At 44.2% G+C, this 9,669-nt stretch overlaps 1 protein-coding gene across 1 annotated transcript; it reads left to right on the forward strand.

Moving 5' to 3' along the window:
- Window positions 1–350: 350 nt before the first annotated feature.
- Window positions 351–5,160, forward strand: adora1b (adenosine A1 receptor b). Its single transcript, XM_040193594.2, has 2 exons — window positions 351–1,351; window positions 3,062–5,160. Exons 1-2 carry the CDS (start codon window positions 1,011–1,013, stop codon window positions 3,861–3,863), a joined length of 1,143 nt encoding a protein of 380 aa, XP_040049528.1. The 5' UTR covers window positions 351–1,010; the 3' UTR covers window positions 3,864–5,160.
- The last annotated feature ends 4,509 nt before the right edge of the window (window positions 5,161–9,669 follow it).

Below are 9,669 nucleotides of genomic sequence, written 5' to 3' on the forward strand. Positions count from 1 at the left end.
GAATTCTATGTTGTAAAAACAGTGGGGTTCATATTGTGTGATTCCATCATTTACTCTGTTCGTCTTATGGGGAATATTTGATGGTCTCTGCCGCTTTCAATGGCTCTATCTGTATTTTTATGTGGCAGCTGTGGCAGCTCACCGCTCGGTCTTATCGGGACAAACGAGCAAGGCCCATTAGCATTTGAAAGGGCGCCGGGGGAGGCTTGCACGGCGCAATATAGAAAACGAGCGTCTGCTCAAAGCAGCACTGCATGGGACGGTCCCGCAGAAGGCGCAACGGAAATCAATATTGACTTTACAGAAGCAAAGACAACACATCTGAATGGAACAAAAGAAGGCGCGAAAATCTCGCAGCTATATTGGGAAAACTGCATTATTGGTCCTACAGAAAGCACAGTGGAGGAGGAAGTAGGAGGAGGTAGGAGGAGGAGGAGGTAGGAGGAAGAGGAGGAGGAGGAGGAAGAGGAGGTGGCGGACCCGCCTGCGCAAGAGCTGGAACTGCGCGCGCTTTCCTCCAGAACACACGACGTATTTCCCCGTTAAAACCCGCTTTGCTGAATTACGAAGGCCGATGAAGATGAAGACGAAACGCCCTGTCGGCTGAATCGGTGGGGAAGGCGGAGGAGGGGGTCGAGTGGAGGATGCTGCTCTCACCAGGGGCAGGTGTCTTCTTCATCCAAGTGGATGCGCAAGTCACAGAGCGGCAGCGACGCACAACAGCCACCGGACCACAGCACCTGCCCCAGCGGGGAAACCCCTCGTGTTTCTCCCACTGCGCGCTTACCTGCGTCCTGCCTGCAAGACAACTGGGTGTATTTGCTCATTGTATCTCATAACCACGAGGATGTAGGCACCGCGGAACCGATGGACGCGCGCCTCATTTGGAACATTCTGTAGTGCCAAAAAAGACAAGACAGTCAAAGACTCCTCTGCCGGCTCCTCGCGAGGCGGCTTTTTCCCCCCTGAAATCAACCCCGTGCTTTTCAAGGACACAATCATCTGCAAGGATGCCCGGAGCACTTCCCCGAGCGCAGTCGGTCTACATCGGGATGGAGGTGGTGATCGCGCTCGCGTCCGTCATCGGGAACGTGATGGTCGTTTGGGCGGTGAAAATTAACAGATCGTTGCGCGATAACACGTTTTGTTTCATCGTCTCTCTGGCGCTGGCGGATATTGCAGTGGGAGCGCTGGTCATCCCTTTGGCCATCACCATCAGCATCGGACTCCAAACTCACTTCTACAGCTGCCTGCTGGTCGCGTGCACGGTTCTGGTGCTGACGCAAAGTTCAATCCTGGCCCTACTGGCTATTGCAATTGACCGCTATCTCAGGGTCAAGATCCCAACCAGGTAACGAGGAATTCTCTCAGCCCGATGAGGAAGCCACGTGTTATTCCCTCTGTCGCTCGGCGGCGATGGTGGTGTGAATGGTGTTAAAGATGGCAATGATTATATTTGTTCACACACAGCAGCCGACCTGCGCGCATTCATTTCCTCGTGGGTCTTGTTTCACACAGTATATCTGATAAACAGCTTTAATTTGGTCCTTTAGGTGGTTAGATGGCAGGGTGCAGGGACAGAAGGGGGTTGCATACAGAATAAATATGTTTTATATATATATATATATATATATATATATATATATATATATATATATATATATATATATATATATATATATATATAATATAATCTTCCTTGGGGGCAAAACAAGTAAATTATGCTGTCAATATGTGTAATATACCTCTTAGTATTAGATGTCACGGGTTTATCATGGCTAGAACAAAAGACTGAGCAGTATTACTGAAGGAAGGAAAAGAGAATCTGGGAGTTTATTGTCTTAAGATCTTGTCAGCCGAGCCACAGAGGAGATTAACGTTCATTGGTTTGATAACATGATTTTTATCTATTTAAGCCCTATACTCATTTAAGACCATCCAAGTAGGAAGATGACGTCCTCTCAGTTTTAAATCCTAAATATACCTGCAGGTGACGTGATCGTGAATTTGTTCAGTGTCACCGAGAGGCTGAGTATGGGACATAACTTGCTGACGCGCTTCCATCAATGAATCCAGGATCCAGTTACTGCGTTCTTCTTGTTTTATTTTAGGTACATTATACAATTAATCTGTCATCAGTGTAAGATCCTTTGACACGCCTTTATCCCCGATGATACCAAACACCACGTGACTCAATTAACGTAAAGACAAGAAAAGGGGCGTACCAGGTGGTACCAACAATACCTGGCTCCTACAATACCGTCTTAACCGGTCTTAACCAATACCGATTAAACAAAAGAATTCTGTCACTAGAGCGTGCCACTGCCACTCCCTTCCTAATGCCACTCGCTTCCCACAACTTCCCTCTCTCTCTCTCTCCCTGCTGTTGGATTAGCATCTGATCTTTTCTGAGAAAACTCCCAGGCTCAGTGCCTGAATAATGAGCATCGTGCTTCAGACACAGACTGGGCTCAACACAACAATCCCTGGCTGAGATAATGCAATGGCCTTGCAGGGTTTTCTATTTTGCTTCAGGCTTTAGATGTTGTAAATACCTGCCACTATTAATCCAAAAGGCGGCATTGGTTGCTCTACACGCGAGAGTGATCAGATAACGTTTTCCCTTCCTCTCGCCAAGTATCGGTCTGACTTTCTCTGGGCAATTTCTTGGTCATATAAAGCAGCGATAAGATTTCACAGCCTCTGCAGATTTTACCTTCTTCCACTGACTGCCTCTTTTCAATGAAATACTAGAAACAATGAACATTGAGTCCAATGTACTATACTGCAATGATTTATTAGATGATCGTAACAGGGCTGGTTTCTTTTCCTTGAACAAAAGAAGTAGCAAAAGCAGCAGTACTGATAAAAGTTTGCAGGCACTGGAAATATGTGCCTAAAGGAAATGTGTGTAACGTGGTCTGAATGGTAACGCTTTCTTTTCAATCGCTCCTTTTCTCATTCCGACGCACTGACGAAGAGAAAAAAAGCTGCAAGAAATAAGAGACCATGCGAGTCCTGTGAGCGGAAGTGTTGACATGAGACTGTGTGTTGTTTGCAGGTACAAGCGGGTGGTGACCCGGCGGCGAGCAGGGCTGGCGGTGGTGGTATGCTGGACGGTGGCCTTCGTCGTGGGGCTCACCCCAATGCTGGGCTGGAACAACCTGAAGCGTCTCCAGCAGAACGGCTCCATCAGCTCTGACCTTGTCATCACCTGCCAGTTTGAAAATGTCATCAGCATGGACTACATGGTCTACTTCAACTTTTTCGGCTGGGTTCTGCCACCGCTGCTTTTCATGTTGGTCATCTACGCGGAGATCTTCTACGTGATCCACAAGCAGCTCAACAATAAGAAGTTCACCACCAGCCACGCAGACCCCAACAGGTACTACGACAAGGAGCTGAATCTTGCCAAGTCGCTGGCCCTGGTTCTTTTTCTCTTTGCGATCAGCTGGCTCCCCCTCCACATCATCAACTGCATCACGCTCTTTTGCCCTGAGTACGAAAAGTCCATGTACCTGATCTACATCGCCATCCTGCTCACACACGGCAACTCTGCCGTCAACCCAATCATCTACGCCTTCCGTATCAAGAAGTTCCGCACGGCCTTCAGGAAAATCGGGCAGCAATACTTCTGCTGCAAGTGCACGCCAGCTCTGGAGAATCAGCCCAGCGACAGGAAAGAGATGCCCGATCCGGAGCGGCAGTCTGCGGCGCCCCCACAGGCCCCCGAGAAGGAAAATCTAGAATGTGATCCACTAGAACGGCAGCCGTGTACACCCGGGCGGCAGCAGGACCGCAGAACCGAACCACCTCGACATCCGAACGAACACCCGCCATTACTCGATCAAAACGCCGTCTAAGCCGAGAAACGGAGCTGATGGATTGCTGGGAGAGTAATGATCAGTGTTGTTTTTTCCCCCCATTTGAATGCAGTCTGATGAGGAGCATGAAGTGCTAGCACACCAGAGGGACGGCGGGGACTTGCATCGTAAATCGAAAATACTGGAAGATCATTCATCTTTACTCAGGAGGAATGGATTTTTATAAACAATTGGTCAGAGCAAAAAAATGAAACGCAAAAGGGTTCTTTCTTGCAATAATAGAGGTATTTTTCTCCTCTATTTCCATTATATTCAGTTGGTGTGAACTTCACAAAATGTGCAATATAAGTTTTTGTGGTTGGTTGATTATCAAACGTTGTACCTTCCAATAGAACGAAAGTGTGTACGTTCAGTGAGTTCATTTTCATTACTGTGTGTTTTTAAACAGCCCGTAGCTGAAGAACATGAATGTAACAACACAAATAACCGACGATAGCGGCACAATTCTGAACGCTCGTCTCTTCCCTCGCCTTGAGCACCGCGGTGGCAGAGCAAGTGGCACTATGGGAGAGCTCCTCGCGGCGCGGAGCTGTGCAGATTGAAGGGTTTTGTAATCCCTTAACCCTTCTCCGCTGGTGCTGAGTGACTCGTGGGGTCCAGCAGCATTGATCCATTGCGGAGGAGATGGACGGCGATAAGACAAGAAGCCGCTGGGTCGAACGGCTGGTTTTAACCTGTTTCGAAGCTGTGTGCAGGAGACTCGCCGCTGCAGGACGACGTCTGTACTCGCGGGAGAGAAACAAGATGCACTTAAAGCTGGTGTTTATCCGGCCTGCGGGCCAGCTGCTGGTGAGAGCTGTGTTTTTCCTTTTTTTACACTACATGGACTGATAACGTTATCACGACTTACAGCGGCTTCCCTGGCCTTACTCTGTATTCCTATTAGCACGGACTGGAGTGGGAACGGGAACGTGAATATTGTGAGCAGCTTAACTAACGTTCTAAACTCAACATTTGGCATAATGTCCAACTGAGGTATCTGTAGAGTGAAAATTGTGTTAAATGCCAATGACAAAAAAAAACGAACGGGAATGTAGAGTCGTTGTGTGCTTTTAATTGGAAAGACCCAGAACTCTGGCCAAGACAGTCTACCGACGGACTCTCCTGAGGGGTGACAATCTCTCACGTGGTTTCTATTGCAGTCAGTCTGACCCGGGAAGGCAGAAACTTTAATGCCATCCACACCAAAGTGTATAGCCAGATGTACTGTACATAATACACACCATGGGAAGAAAAGCAGTATGAATAAACACATCATCTAATGTGCACAATGCTATTTTCACGATATATTACGAGTATTGATTCCAATAGAATAGTGAAATATACACATTTGGGATAAATCCTTTGATAGGTTGATGGATGACCTGTGATGCAAACAGGACTACTGAGCACACAGTCTAACTCTGTCTCAGAATTATGTTGAAAAGCCAATAATGTGCAACAGGAAATACATTTTGAAGGATGCCACCAAAAACAGGCTTTCTGTTTTCTCAATGAGTGCATGTCAAGTCACAAAAATGTTGATATTGAAATTTGGGTTTCACTGCTATAGACGATAACCAAGAAACTCTTTCATCACTTGATTTGACTAAACTTGAGTTTTGCATCCTATCGATCTAACAACATCCTTCCGGCTCTGGTGGATGAATGCAGAGCTGAATTTTATCCAGGTGAACATTATCCAGGTAATCACAGGTATTATATTTGTCTCTACAACACAATCGGGAAACCAAACCAGTAATTTATGAACGTAGTTTAAGGGTTGCAGAGTCAAATACAAAGTGGAAAAGGGTTTTCATTCAATCATTTGAAATTGTCCATCACACAAAAAGATCACCTGAAGATTTGTATGTGAAAGGGACTGTTACAGATGACGAAGCCACTCAAGCCCACCTGTGTGCTGAGCTAAATTCATGTTTATTTCATCTCTAAGCTCATCGTGTTGCTTTGCCAACTATTTCCTTCCTTCCTCGCTGCTTCCAGCGCTTTTGCTCGGGCCAAACCGTTGTACCTTTGTACTCGGCCTTCATTTTGATCTCGACTACACACCTGTCTAGCATCAATGTTGCAGCTGGTGAAGAAGAGTTATTGTTGGACTCTAATTTCTCAGCTAGAAAAGGACCACATCGAAGCTTTTGTGGCTGCGCACCGGCTGGCTGTGTAAATAAGCTACGATATGCTTACTTTTTACCATATTAACTTATAAAGATATTGCAGTGTTGTGTGTACAGCTGGTCTCTGCTTCCCAGAAGTTGCCAAAAAAGAAATCTGATTTGAGCATGCATTAACAGTCGCTTCCATAGAATAAAGTCTGTATGTTAACACAGGTACACAAACTAAAGTAAAGACACCAAACAACTCAGAGCAGCACTTGTTTTGTATGGTTGTTTTTACCTATTCCTTCCCCCGGGCAAGTCACCACTTCAGTTGTAATTATTCCACTGCAAAGCTCTGAAAGCCCCAGATATCTCAACTCTCCATCCGTACCTTGCATGGCGGCCTGTCAGAGTTCTCATTACTGCGGCAATAATGCAGCGAGCAGCTCCTGATAACAGTCGAGAGTTGTCACAGCTCTGGAAACCCATTTTTCCTCTCTGTGTCTGCGTTCCTTTTGATATTTGCATTGGCGTCAAGTCCCTGGAAAGACTATTTAGGAATGCTTACTCCTGCTGTGTCTCAGATTCACTTCAATCTTCAGATGTAATCTGTCCAGAATCCATTAACAGAAAAATAAACAACACACGTTCAAGTGATCTAGTGTCGTGCAGAAAGGTAGTAAATCAATTCTTTGGTTTAGTGTTTTACATTCAGAGTAACACCTATTACTGAATCTTGGAGGTAATTATTTTCATCCTGGTTTGGTTTCATTGGATAAAATGCTGAGTTTCAGAGAAGGATTAAATATCAAGTTGAAGGCGACTTCAGATAAGAACGGCAAATAAGAGGGAAGGAAATACTGGTGTTTTGTATTTCAAATGGAACAACAGAGGTGACCTTTCGTCGCAGCGACCCGCTGTCCTTGTCCTAATGTGGGTGCCAACCGCAGATCGCAGTAGAAAGGGAGGCTCTTACCATCACATCATATTCACATTCTGCAGTAAACACTCGGTCGGGGTAGTGACCTTGTATTTGATGTTGGGACATATTTTGAATTACATTTACATTAGATTCCAAAAATAACTTTCACATTTGCAAGGGAAAAGATACATGGAAACAAAAGGCAAACTACTGAGTATTTCAAGTACAAGAGATGCATGCAATGCACGTTTTTGGATCAATATTTGTTCAAAATGGTTTGTTTCAACCATGTTTCAAGTCAATATTAGGCTCTGTACATTACGTGGAGATCTACCGAGTGACCTTCCAATCTCCCAAAGACTCGCTTCACTTGTTAGGCTGAGAAGAAAGAGCGTTGCTATATTTATATCCCAGTAAAGTTTTTTTTTTTAAATTAAAAATGGATTGGTTTGATCCATCCGGGTTCTCATCAAGCTTCATAAATAAGCAAGCATGTTGTGTCCACGCTTCCTATCAAAACATCTGTTTTTGGGAACAGCTGTATCACAACACTAATGAAGATCTTCGAAGGGCAGCGCGTACAGAAAATAAGCTCCACAGTACGATGGTGTCATACAGTAAAGCCAAGGGTAACATCCACCATCAGTTGATTGTTGCCAGTCTTCTGCACGTGTGGTTTCACTAGAAAGCAACCGGTCATAAAAACAAGGCCACCGATTGTGCCTTTAGTTGAAGGAGCATCTGTGTCATGATACAGCAATGTGACCAGATCCGTTAGTTGGCTTCACCAACCTGGAACGCATTAAAAACTTCAAACAAAAATGAGTAGATGCATATTTGCAGCAGATGGAATATTTGCACGCTGCAACAAATTGCGGTTGATTAAGATGTAATGATATGCGACGTTTTTTAGATAAACATTTGCAATACAGCAAAGGTATCACACAAAGGGGATCAATTTACAGCACTGTTTGCTGCTAATGGAACCTAAAGGTGAGATAAGATCAAATCAATCAAATGTATTTTAAAGTGCTCCAGAAACGAGTTCATCTCGCTCACTGAACGTTAGAATAAAGGGTGAGAAAATCTTTCAATAAAACAGCATTAGCGTATCTGCAAATAACACAAACTAATTTCTCCAAACAATCAATTATTCACAGAGCAGGCTTTCTAAATTAGAAATGTTTGCCTCGGGAGGTACTTTGTAAAACAGCTTACGGTGAAGGTGTAAAACATAGAGGGAGAGCGTCTCCTGTGTGAATCCAGAGGTAAGAGAAGATGAAAAAAGGATTCATAGGATTTCATTAGAAAATGTTTTTGAGCAGAGGTTTAATGCTTTGTTGAGGACCATGTTTCACCTCCCTTCACAGTACTGTCTGTTGAGGCTTGATGTTGTTTCTCTCCCCATTAGAGCTGTATTTGTTGTCGTCAAGAGCTTGATCACAGACTGCCCCCTGCTGGTATGTGAACGTGTTGGTAGGTTTGATTACCACTCAGCAGCAGGTACTCACTGCACTCACCGGCAGGCTGCTGACTGGTACTAATTGGGTCACATCTGGCTTCTTCATTAAACATCTCCCGCAGGTCCCGATGGCACTTACAGCGTCCATAGGGTTGTTTTTTAAGGTCTTAAAATAAAAATCTGGTTTTTGGAGCAGACATGAAAAGGTCTTAAATAAATGTCTCAAGGGGAAGGGATGAAGGAGCCAGAATTCAACGAGTTGTCACTTGGGATTTAATTCAGCCACGTAATGCTAAGAAACAACATGTAGCCACAATTCTTTTTTTGAAATGCTTAAAATATGCTTGATTAGTTTGGAAAAACTTGTGGAAAATGTCAATTCCTTATTTGTTTACGAAAAACGTGTGTTTGAAAAGAATGTACAGTAAAATTTGTAAGATAGTTTTCCATCTATTTTTATTATAAGCAAAAAAGGTTGTTTGAAGTTTTTGATTTGGTCTTACAAAGATGCTCAAGATATCTAGAACATGTTCCCTCATCCACATAAGGGCACCCACTCAGTTCAAAGCCAATAGTAAAACCTATTCAAAGTTACACAGGCAAAAGTAAACATCATCCAATACACACAATACAATCCAAATTCAAAACTATTTATATTCTAACGCTGGATTTTAATCGACGATGCAGTAATGAGCTCATCACTTTAATGTTTTAGTTTTCATTGTGCCTTCCTCGGACATTTGCTTGGTAATAATGCTTTGCCAGAGTTCATGTTATGCTGGATTTACTGTCGACCATTTATTAGATACAAGCCGAGTCATCAGCAAACGTGTAACGACCAACAGTAAATGTCAGGGTTCAAGTTGTTTTGCTGAATTACCGTAACCGACGGAGGGAAATGTTTGTTATGTTTGTCATAAGCCAACGCAAGTTCAAACTGAGGCAACACCACCTCAAGTCAAACGCGGGGAATATTACCTGCCACAACAAGTCCGAACCAGAGTGTGGTGAGGCAGCAGAAGTGCTGAGGCTGACTCACCTCCCGCCTGCCTTCAGCTGCTTTTCCTCTATCGGGAGGGGGAAATTCCCATCCTCTTCCCCCTGTTTTCTGTGAAGTTGGTTTTAAAAACCTGGAGAACAGACCTGCCCATCCATGACTCTTTATTATAACACATAAAAATAAGCACTGTTCTGTTTCGGTTTACGGGCCGCAGATTTAGAAAACAACTCTTTTAAAAAGCTATGGAGGCGTCGCTCCATGTGCAGTTTAAAAGCAATAATGTGATTTGGTGTAATCGGAGCTGC

This window comes from Gasterosteus aculeatus, chromosome 2, assembly GCF_964276395.1.
Source record: "Gasterosteus aculeatus chromosome 2, fGasAcu3.hap1.1, whole genome shotgun sequence".
NCBI classification, from domain to species: Eukaryota; Metazoa; Chordata; class Actinopteri; order Perciformes; family Gasterosteidae; genus Gasterosteus; species Gasterosteus aculeatus.

What these genes read in the sequence shown, in the direction of transcription:
- adora1b (XM_040193594.2), top strand. Translation starts at nt 1,011, where the DNA reads ATGCCCGGAGCACTTCCCCGAGCGCAGTCGGTCTACATCGGGATGGAG. An exon ending in AGGGTCAAGATCCCAACCAG is followed by an intron (nt 1,352 to 3,061) that starts GTAACGAGGAAT and finishes TGTTGTTTGCAG; the next exon opens with GTACAAGCGGGTGGTGACCC.